The 12091-nt window shown below is 46.6% G+C and overlaps 1 protein-coding gene across 1 annotated transcript in view; it reads right to left on the bottom strand.

Moving 5' to 3' along the window:
- VAT1 (vesicle amine transport 1) overlaps window positions 1-12091 on the bottom strand; it is a 62603-nt gene that overhangs the window by 44125 nt on the left and 6387 nt on the right. The window contains exons 3-4 of the mRNA XM_018555262.1: window positions 10188-10266; window positions 3914-4004 (exon numbers count right to left, since the gene is read on the bottom strand). Of these exons, the coding sequence (XP_018410764.1) occupies window positions 3914-4004; window positions 10188-10266 (170 nt within the window). The remainder of the gene's footprint in view (window positions 1-3913; window positions 4005-10187; window positions 10267-12091) is intronic.

Genomic DNA, 12091 nt, shown 5'->3' with positions numbered 1-12091 from the left:
GCCACAGAAATACAGGGTTTGGGGGATGGCTCCTACCCAGTCCGCATTGGGAGGACTAATGTAGCTATTACTACAGTACGAGTGAACGTCTCTGCTAAACCTGGGGTGGGCAAACTCAAGCACTCCAGCTGTGGTGAAACTACACATCCCATCATGCATACAAGTCTGGGAGCCATGCGTGTGGCTGTAAGAATCTTGTAATGCCTCATGGGATTTGTAGTTCAACAGCTAGAGGGACAGAGCTCTAAGCACACGTAAATAAAACAAACTTTAAATCAGAATATCGCTTGGCAAGATGACACCGTTATTTAAAGGCCATGTCACCTCTTCAAACAGAATTACACCTTTCATAATGACTAGAAGGCCTATTGTCCTTTCTGCCCAAGCCATCCATGGCCAACTTGAATCTGTACCTTCTCTGTTCAGAATTTCAAAAGTGCCCCAAGCCCCTGGCTTCCCATAGAGCCGTGCGACAAGCCTGCAGAGAACACTCAGGACTCCCCCCTGCAGCCAGCAAATAGGTGGAACATACAGCAAGAGGTGCAAATAGGTCAAAAAAGGCCATAAGCACATAGGTAACCATGGCAACCAGATGCTGGAGGCTTGTTGCTGTGCAGTAAAGGGTCCATTTCTAATGGTAAAACGTATGCAATGTATATCAGCAGAAGTCACTGTTACATGTACTCCTGAATCCGTAAGATCTCAGGGGAGGTACAAGTCACACAACCTATAGATTATACTAGAGTAGGACCAGGTGGCCAAAGCTCCTTAAAAATGATTGCCGACGCCTACCTTTTAGGTCCTCTAGTTCAGCGTTTTTCAACCACTGTGCCGCGGCACACTAGTGTGCCGTGAGATATTTTCGGGTGTGCCGTCAATTGATCACAAAAAGAAAAAATCTGCTGGCTCATGAATTCCATATGAATTTGCCCCCTCCCCCGGATGATACAATTAGAATAAACATTCCAAACACTGGACTGCGATCTCAGTTGAAGCCCCATCACGGTCCAACTAAGCATGGTTACTACTTGCACCTAAATTGGAACACGACTCCTAAATCTGTATGATCTCAGGGTACAAGTCACGCAATCTATAGATTATACTACAATACTAGGAGGATAAACGGTTTTCATTAACTAAGGCGCTAATGGCCGCCAGCTGAATGATCCACTTGCTGTTGCATAATCAAAGTTTAACAGTTTTTCCCACACAGACTTTGAGGGAAGGGCTGCTCATCTGAGGCTCTGGGGCTTCCACCACAAATATAGAAGACAAAAAGGGAACAGAGCACCAACATGTAGATTCTGATAAAGGGGCTTGCCCCTGAAACACGTCAATCTTGGCTGACTGTGGCCGGTGATGTGGCTGGAGGCAGCCATGGGAAATAGTCAGGGCGATACCATGTTGGGTTAACAGACAGTGTGGCCTCTTGTTTGTTAAAGCATGATGAAAACGTTTGCAAGTACATATATCCCTTGTTTTTATTTATTTTAATAAACGATTTTACACATGGAGGTGGGGGCTTTGCGTTTTAGAATAGGATACTTCTCAAACACTGGAGCTTTCCGTAAAGGCCTCTGGGCGCGGTTTAAACCATCCAGATCACAGCAATATCTCTTCTAAAAATCACCTTTAACCCCTTCATGACTGAGGCCCTTTTTTCCATTTTTGCACCTTGTTGTAGTAACCCAACACAATTAATTGAGATTGGTTCCCGAATTCCATCTTGTCCACCCCTGGATTATACTAGAATACACATTAAACCGGAAGGTTGAAGCCCCACCATGGCCCAACTAGGTGTGGTTACTACAAGCACCCAAACTGGAGTGACAAGTACTCTTAAATCTGTATGGATCTCAGGGAGGTACAAGTCAAACCCTACATATAATAGAATACTAGATCAAACTTCTGAAACATGGGACTGGAATCCCATCAAAGTCCAACTAGGCGTGGTTATTACTAGCACCCAAAATGGAATGAGACTCCTAAATCTGTATGGCTCTCAGGGAGGTACAAGTCAAACCCTATAGATTATACTGGAGTAAATAGAACACTGGACTGAAGCCCTCAGTAAAGGCCCCATCATGGTCCAGTTGGGTGCAGTTGAAACCATCAAGATCACAGCAATAAGATTTTTCTAGAATCACATTTAAATGTATTTGTTGCAGTAAACCAATACATTGAATTGATCTGAGAGCGGTTTGTATATAAAAGGATCAACCCAGAGCCCACATCTTTCCCAGCCACTGAATGAGAGCCTCGTAATCTCCATGCATTCCTGCCCACCACACCCATTTCATCAGTGTAACATCTACAATGCCATGGCAGAGAATCCTTGGAAACACAGCAAGTCTTACTATGGTACAGTCTATAGTTCTAGTACTTTACAGACACTTGACAGCCTGATAAATGCGTGTCTACGGTCACTAGATTCAGGCAGAAGACAAAGCAGAAGCAACAAAGATGCAGGTGACTAAAGATCACGGATAAATCTGACATCTTATACACCGTATGGAGAAGAGGCGTCCATATACACGAGGACATTGTCTGACCAGCTAATCACCGGGGAGAATATGGCTTTTCTCTGCTGGTCACATCTGTCCCCCAGAACAGCCACAGCCCTTCTATAGAGTGATTCGAAAATGTATTCCATGTAATGTGTTCAGCAGACCAGGCAATGCCGAGAAGTCTGAACCCTCTAGAAGAGGGATGTGATTACAGATGTCATTATGACATGATAGATATAACACAAGTCTTCACACTAAAGACAATAGGCTTAATTCACAAAGCTTCACACATGACTCATTAAACCTCAGCTGAAGAGAAATCACATCAGAATAGAAGGAATCCTCATGCCAGCTTTGTGATCGGAGCCTTATGGATGAAACTTGGGTGTGGTCATCAGGCAAAGACTAGACTACATGGTGCAGAGAATTAATGGGGGCTCATGTCTGAAAACTCGCCAGGAATGATTCATGAGCGATTTCCCATTCCCAGCCATCATCCAGGGAGAAATGCATTGAACCTCTTCGGATAGAAAGAAAAGCATCAGCCAACATTAACAACCACAGCCACAGCCCATGTACAACACTGAGTTACCAGAGCGCCCCCTAGTGAAGAGATGAGAGAATACACCCAAAGCTCTATTACCACTTAAGACACCCTGGCTAATAACTGATCAATACTCTGACTAATAATTCGTCAATTAAGACAACAGGGGACCGGGAGTTCATTACAATTAACTACAACTAACATGCTGCTCATAAGGACTCATCTGTCACTATCCAGTGTGGGTGATGTCCCCAGCAATCTTCCCCCATCCATCTACAGCTGGCACACCCATACAGGCTCACATTGTCAGGATGTCAGCCAGGTATAAAGCTCATCACAGACGTTACAACCTGACTGTACAATCTTATTCAGATCTACCAACTACTACATAGAGCAGGGTCCGATCTACCACCAATGTAGAGTAGGGTCCTGTCAGATCAGATTGATTGAATACAGTTCAATTAAACAGATCCTTATATTACACAGTGTTGGTAAATCCTTAGTTAATTGTATGGTCCAAATTGTAAAGGTGACCATGCACTGTGCAATCTGGCTGTACCATTTAGATCTGCCATAAATGTAGTGCAAGGAGCCGTCTGGTTTGATACAAAGTGAATGGATCGTTTAGGTGTGCCCTCCTGCATATCGGTTTGGTAAATCTAAAGGATTGTATAGGGTAAGGGTATAGGAGTGTATAGGCGGGTATGGCCATCTTTACATGTATGGTGACCCAAAGGGCTCCACAGGTGCCACAGAACTCCTCATCACGCCCCTTGCAGCAGACATACATAGCAGTGACGAGACATGGATTAGACACATGAGATCGGTGATGTGTGGGGTGATCGGAGTCGTGTCCACTCACCTGTCTGTCTGTCACCCCCTCTCCCAGCTCCTCAACGATGCCGGAGCACTCCATACCCAGGGAGACTGGCAGGGATGGCAGGCGTTTCCTCCTGAAAAATCAGAGCATTTCATCTTATCGCCATTGTCAACAAATTTTTTGAATGCCCCAAGTCCACATTCACCCCATGTCATGGGATAGTACACCCCATTAACCCCCATCATACCACAACAATAAACCTAAATAATAAACACATGACAAAGATTGTGAGAAAACTTTAGGCCGCGGCCCCTTTATTGGGTTCACATAGATGTTAATCATGAAATAACCTTTATTACCAAACTGAACCATTGTAAACCATGAACAGACCTCCATGCTTAGTGGTCGTTTGCCAACCACTGTCCACCCACAAAAGTGGGCGACATGAACCCATACAGAAAAAGGGGAAAGTGGTCGGGGGAGGGGAAGACTGAGGATAATCCAGAGGTGAGTCCAACTGCCAGTCCTGAGGTAACTGTTGACCCCGCCCACCCACAGTTGTGAATAGTGCACTCATTGGTCAGCTGTTTTCCCGCCAAAACATCTGTCACCAATCCTGTGCTTAGCTGACCGAAGATCTGCCCAGCGACCGAGGTAAATCTTCCTAGCAACAGCAGGCAGCTTGTAACCTAAAAGACAAAGCAGAAAGAACCAGCAAAGCCGCCCCAGAAAGACATGTACATAAAACTCACCACAGACCTTCTTTTGAATAAAATTAGTTTTAAATACACACGGGTGATAGGGGTGACACTCCCATGGGGCCGCTTTCATATTTTTTTTGTTTCGTGGCCCTAACATGCCGTAAAAGTATGCCAAACGCGGGAAAAACTGCATGCTTTGATGCACATTCAAAGAACGCATAAAAAACATGCAACACACTTGCAGTGCCGTTACCAGTTAACATCACCCTGAACACGGCCAGGAAACTTGCGTTTTAACACGCAGGACAAAAACGCAGGATGTATGTAGCAGAATTTCTTACATGAGCTACTTTCCCGCATTTGTCACACATGCAGGCACCCATTGAAATCATTAGGGGTGGGAGGCAAACACGGGGAAAAACCGTCCATGAACGCACATCACCGCGACACACATTCACAGAACATGATGGTGTGAAGGGGACTAAGGCCCTGTTAAGACGGGCGGTACAGGAGGTTGATCTACGGTTTTAATGCTCCTCGCTGCAATGTTAGCATTCTGGCTGGACAGTGCTGTATACATGGCTGTGTGTCAAAAACTATACAGCATGTGGCAAGTGGGGCGACATTCCCCTTGAAATCCAAAAAAATGGCATTCAGTAGGTGGCAGTATCATCTCCTGAAGGCCGGGCAGCTCTACCGCCCTGTGAAAAGTGATCCAACTGGGAAGGCCAAAGTGCAGTAGCAAACTTCCAATAGGAAATTGAAAGATTGGGCCCCCAGGAGGGGTTTGCCATAATGTGGTAGTATGTACAGCAGGGATGGCCAACTCTGGCCCTCCAGCAGTTGTAGAACTACAAGTCCCATGAGGCATTGCAAGATTGACAGTTATAGGCATGAGTCCCAGAGGCAGAGGCATGTCGGAATTTGTAGTTAAAGCACAGCTGAAGGGCCGGAGTTGCCCGCCCCTGATGTGTAGAATCCCAGAATACATGCAACAGTGACTGCAGCTGATTGCATGCAATTGGAAAATTCAATTTTCAGATGGAAGAATGGCAGACAGGAGGCTGATGAGAGGACCATCCGCTGAGGGAATTTCTCCATGAACCAGCCTGAATTCATACACTAAGGTGCATGCGGTATGTGCTGCTCGGTATATGGTGCCAACAGGCAGCAAATAATCTTTTACTGCAGAAGAAACTCAGCCACTGGAGTTCATAAAGAGAGTCTATGATGCTGTATAGAACTCCGTTGTGCATCCGCGCAACAAATGTCAGTGGTTGCACCAGATTCCTGTAGCAGTTGCAAACAGGTCGATGAATTTAGAGCAAGCATCACCATTGACGATGGGGAGGTGCAATGAGGCCAGCATGACTGAGCTCCCACCCAGACATGTTACACAGCCAAGTGCAATAGAAGATGACATACTGCGGGTGGGCAGAGCCTTATGGGGAATTCTGAGAACTTAGTTCCCCATTAGGTGCGCTCTGCTGCAGTTTGACAGTAGGCGGGTGCCATAGCCAATAGCAGGCTGGCTATAGCACCCGCCCACTGCCTGCTGTCAATCTGCAGCAGAGAGGACCTGATGGGGAACTCAGTACTCAGAATTCCCCATCATGCTCCACCCAATCGGCGTCACTGGTTGTTAAGGATGTTGTCAGCTACAGTCGGAAGTAAAACTAGACAGCTCCCAGCAAGCAGCTGAATGGGCTGAGAATGCATAATAGGTTGCTATGACTCTGGCAGCCCGGTGTCCTAGCAACCAATAAATGAGAAGCTGTCAGATTTATGACAGTTTCCAGCAAATTCATGCCCCACTCTGCACGCTGGTGTCTGTCTCTCTAATGCCTAAAACCTGGAATGCGCATTCGGATAAACGAACTGGAAACAGCGAATACTTCGTTTCAGCCTGATTATGAAATGACAACAACCAGTTTTCTCTTCATTACAGTGTTAGATCTTTAACCCCCCACCGACATCTGACCAATCAATGTCTCCCCAAATAATTTCAGGGATGTGCCCTCCCCCCCCTTTCCCCACACCACCATCCGCAGTTGGATGGGGGTGGAGGCACCTCCTTGAAATGATGGCAGAAGCTAATGCTGCCCTTGCTTCCTGCTATTTTTCTTTTTGTATTCTGACAGCTCCTGCCGGCAGAGTAAAAAAAAAAAAACAACAGATAGCATAGGAATGAATAGATAGATTGCTATTGGCTATTTCAATTTTTAATAGCCAATAGCAGGCTGGCTATTGGACCCGCCCACTGCTGCTGTCGATCAGCAGAGGAGGACCAGATGGAGAAATTCAGGTCCACCTCTTCTGATTGATAGCAGCAGGGGGCGTGTGCAATAGCTAGTCTGCTATTGGCTATTGCAAATTGAAATAGCCAATAGCAATCTAGCTATTCATTTCCATGTTGTCTTTTTTATTTTTTACTCTGATGGCCCCGATATCAAGATAAAAAAAAAACATAAAACAGACAGCAGGGAAAGGTTTACTTTCCATTACTGAGCTCTCCTCCTCCCCACTGCACTTGTCACACAGACACGCAGCAGCAAAGGACTTTTGCTGTGAGTGGACAAAGCCTGATGGGGAACTCTGACAGACTGGTTCTCAATCAGGCCCATCTTCCCTGTGATTGACAGCAGGCAGTGGGCAGATTCCATTGTCAATAGCCAGCCTGCCTGCTGTCAATCAGTTGCAGAATTGACCCGTTAGGAAACCAGTCCCTCAGCATCCCCATAATGTTTCAGTCACTGTCAGAGTCTGGTTTCGGTGGAGATTCAATAGCAAATAGCAGGCTGTCTAATGGCTATGGAATCTGCCTACTGCCTGCTGTCAATCACATGGGAAGAGGACGTGACGCGGAATTAGTCTGGGCTCCACCCGCTGTCAGCGCCATTGGTTGCTAAGGGGCTGTTGTCTATGCAGCTGACAGCATCTTAGCAACCAGTGACTCATCCTGGGCCCCACTCAGTTGTTGGCAGGGAGACTCCCAGGCCGACAGCTGAATGTAAACAAATGGATGGAGGATGCTGGCTAACATCATTACCAAATGTGACCATGACTATGAGCCTCCCGAACCCTTTGTTTACATTCAGTTACTACGGTAGCTGGGGTATCTCTGCAAGCAGCTAAATGAGGCCAGGGATAGATCATTAGTAGCTAGGATGCCAGCAGCCTGGCGCTCTAGCAACCAATGAACCATGAGCAGAAAGCTGTCACATTCATGACAGCTCATACATGCCCCACTCTGAGCACTGGCACCTCTCTGTATGCCAGATCAGAGTTGGTCTTTAATACCGTCAAAAAAACTCACAGTAACTCTTTTTTAATATTTTGCAGCCATAGAGACAGATTCTTAAAGTGGCAATTTTTCAAACTACCTGAATCTGTCGAAAGCGTTTAAGGACAACTATGAGGGGAGTGATTTCCACTCATCTTCATAGTTAGAGCCGACCTGTGACAAAGAAGCTGTCACACGTCACCTCTTTTGATCAGGAAGTGAGCAAACACATACCGTTCGCTCGCTCACTTTCTGATCATCTCCCTGCGGAGAGCGGTGACTGCCAGTCACCGCTCCCTGCAGGGATTCCCCCCTCTCCGATCCTCCAGCGCTGAGTGGCGGAACGAATGGGGAGGGGGCGGGCACAGCCTCCAGATAGGCAGAGCCAGCTGTCACTCATGCAGCTTTCCGGTGGTGTGGCAAAAAAGATACCCCCAAACCAGGGAGCCTTGATCTTTCCAGCTCCCTTGTCTACTCCTCCCATACTCGCCTCCAGGACTTCGGTAGAGTCTCTCCCATCCTCTGGAACTCTTTACCCCAACCTATCCGTCAATCTCCCACCTTGACTGCCTTTAGGCGATCCCTAAAGACTCATCTCTTCAGGGAAGCCTATCCCACCTCAACCTAACCACTCAACCATCACGTTCTCAAACAATTAATCCCCACGCAGCTACCTCCTCATGTATCACTTCTCCCTCCCTTTTAGATTGTAAGCCCTCACGAGCAGAGCCCTCCTTACCATCTTATCTTGAATTGTATTGGGATTTCAATGTCTTCCTTATATTGTAAAGCGCTGCGCAAACTGTTGGCGCTATATAAATACTATGTAATAATAATAATAATATTATAAATAGAAGCTGTGGAATTATGACCTTTGTGTTTACAAACCATGATAGCATTTCTGATTGACACATCCCTGCACATGACACCGTGTCAATATAACCCTGTGATCGTTGTACGGCAGGTTGGATCACATGCTACTCCCAAAACGTAAGGAGTCTTTGTGCTTGTCAGATATTCAGCTTCAGATTTGTTCACCTATAAATTTCTATATCATTAAAAACATTCATGAAACGTTTTTAATCCAAAACTGTAATGGGAATCCGGCTTTGTACAGTGATATGATTTATAGTGGAGTTGAAAGAGAAATGTGTTCGGTGAGTGATATCTGATGCTCTGTATGGGACGCCGGTGTTATGTCCTCATATTATCAATCTGACAAATCCTTCAATAGAGATTTGTGGGTGCAAAGATGAGCGATCCCATGTGTAGAATATGATCAGATCAAGAGTTTTTATATTTGGCTCTGATCATCTATTCCAGGGATCTCAAAGTACTGGCCCACGGGCCAATTGCAGCCCGCGAACCGGTACTATATGGCCCGCAGCCAGCTGGCAAGTCAGGTACACAGTCACTTGCATGAGCAGCTACACGGTCTGCATCTCTGTCAGATGCAGACGGCATAGCTGCTGCTGGCTGTGGGCTCAGTTCCTTTCGGCCGGAGCTCTGAGCTCCAGACCTTACTAAACATCATTGGATCACCGGGGAATGATGTGCCTCCTCGCCTCATCCCTGCCAAAACATGTGTTTGGAGTATATTGTTTTATGTGTGGGGGGTAGGGTTGCCACCTTTTCTTCAAGGGAAATCCGAACACTCTAGTGCCTCGTGCAGCAATTTTTTATTTTGTTTTGAAGAATATAGAGGACAGGCAGCCAGGGAAACCAGCTATAGAGGACTACAAATCCCAGCAAAACATTATACAACAATACAAAATTAAATGTAGCTACATACTTTGCGTTGTTTTCCCGGGGTGGCACCCTAATGTCCCAGGGTCTCAGGTGGCTTGTGCAGGCTCTCACCAGGGCTGTGTGGGCTCTCAGGTGGGCTGTGTGGACTCTTAGGTGGGCTGTGCGGACTCTAAGGCCCCGTTCACATTGAGCGATTTATCGCGCGGTAATTCCCGCGATATCGCGGCAATTTACCGCGCGATATCGCTCTCCAATGCAAGGCAATGGGGCAAAGGGTCCTGCTGTCGCGGGTCGTGCGTCGCTACAGCAGGACCCTTTTTGGAGCGGATTTTGCCGCGATTCCATTATTTGCAATGCAAGCATTTGCGCGATATCGCGCGACAAACGTGCGATTGGCAAATCGCGCAGTGTGAATGGGGCCTAAGGTGGCTGTGTGGGATCTCAGGTGGCTATGTGGACTTTCACGCGGGGTAAGTACGCTCTCAGGTGGCTGTGTGGGGGTCTTAGGTGGGCTATGCGGGCTCTCAGTTGGCTATAGGGGATCTCGGGTGTACTATGCAGGCTTTGATGTGCGTTGTCTCACCAGGGGTCCAGAGACGGGCAACATGACAGAGGAGATGTGTGGGCCGGCCTGCGCTTGCTGGGGACCTCGGCACCCACATCTGTCAAAAAATTGAAAGTGCTGGTATTGGCATTTAGCGTTTTAATACATCCGCCTCAGTAGCCCACTCTCAGAATTCTTTATGGTATCATGGTAGGGGCACAGGACACTATTTTAGAATGTTCAGAGTAATCTTCTCCCTGTTAGCAATTTTCTCCAGCTATCCCATTCATTTCATCTCCCTTTATCCAGAGCCACAGACTGCAAGAGGGAGATAGTGTTGAAAGGCAAAGGGAAGCTTGAGTGCATGGCTCACATAATTCACGCAGACAAGGTGATTAAGCATTCTATCTAAATGAAATAGTGAACCCGTAGCGCAATGAATAACACAGGGAATGACACGGCTTTCCCTCGCAGGAGCTCTATTTTGCAAGTGCAGCTCCAGAGGCAGGGAATTAAAAAAAGTAGTCCTACCGAGTCACAGCCCATTACCCCAACCCTTCAAGCGCCCACAGCCACGGACCTGTAGCCGCCTATGAGAGCACTGAGACTCCCACTGACAGCCGCATGCTCCTGCCGGTGTTCTGTCGATTGGGCCGATTGGGTCCTCCTCCCTTCACTCAACACCAGGGCCCTGGGGTTGCCCCTGTCCGACTGAAATTGTGACATCTTGTGTCCAGGGCCCTGCTGGCCTGAATCCCGGACAAAAGATTCCACACCCAGACTGTCAGGACGAATCCCGGGACAGATGGCAACCCTAGTGGAGGGGGGGGAGGAGCAGAGAAAAGGGGAGAGCAAATTATTTTATGTGTGGGGGGCGGGGAACAGGGGGGAGCATGTTATTTTGTGTGTGAGGGCGGGGAATGGGGGGAGCATATTCTTTTGTGGGGGGGCGCGGAACGGGGGAGCATATTCACATTTGTATGTTTAGGTGCAATTAAAGATTTCTGCGTCAGGAACTTGCGTTTTCCTGCAGCAGGAATCCCTAATGTGACGTTTGCATGCAGCAGCTGTCACCCATTCAAGTTAATGATGAGGTGACAACTGATGCATGTAAACGCCTGCACAACGCATGTAATTGTATCGTATGTAATATGATTACACGTGGTTAAGAATCATTCTCCCTGGACACATTGATCGTGCATTCAGGGATAATGATTTGATTCCTAACCACATGTAGCCATATTAGATGCGTTGTGCAGGCGTATACATGTAGCGGTTGTCACCTGATCATTAACTTGAATGGATGACAGCTGCCGCATGTAAATGCCACATTAGGGATTCTGGCTGCAGGAAAGTGCAAGTTCCTGACACAGGAATCCTTAATCAAACTTACAGGTGTGAATGGGGCCTTATTGTATGTAAATCAGTGTTTGTAATTCTGGTTGTGCAAATTTCCGTTTGTGTGTATTTCTATGTGTGTGTATCTGTGTGTGTGAAGTATGAAATTTGGCAAGCGGCCCCCACGGGAGAAAAAAATGTGTCCAGTGGCCCCCGAGTGAATTGAGTTTGAGACCCCTGATCTATTCCATATAACCAGTAGTAATCAGATATCTGTACATTTAGCTCAGTCATGGAAGGATATTTCTATATTCACAATGTTACCTTTTCATTTATGTTTTGTAAAGAAATATTCTGGCATTTGAGGGGACGTTTGGCACATTGGTTTGGTCCGTCCTTTTCCATTTTTGTAATACATTCGGCTTGGTGTCCGGGAGGTGTAATGTGCTCGATCGTTCAATAGATGAATCTATGTTTTCAATGATGGATGTTGTTTGCGTTTATAAAAAATTCTGTTTAAACCTGAGCCTGCTGTTGTTGTTTTTGTCTTTGTTTTGTTCAATGTTCAATATTCTGACTGTTCATATGTACAGAACCTCAACAAC

Source organism: Nanorana parkeri, unplaced genomic scaffold, assembly GCF_000935625.1.
Source record: "Nanorana parkeri isolate BGI_ZX_2015 unplaced genomic scaffold, ASM93562v1 scaffold190, whole genome shotgun sequence".
Taxonomy (NCBI): Eukaryota; Metazoa; Chordata; class Amphibia; order Anura; family Dicroglossidae; genus Nanorana; species Nanorana parkeri.
Note: the sequence above shows the minus strand (reverse complement) of the source record. Positions and strands in the feature narration are given on the sequence as shown.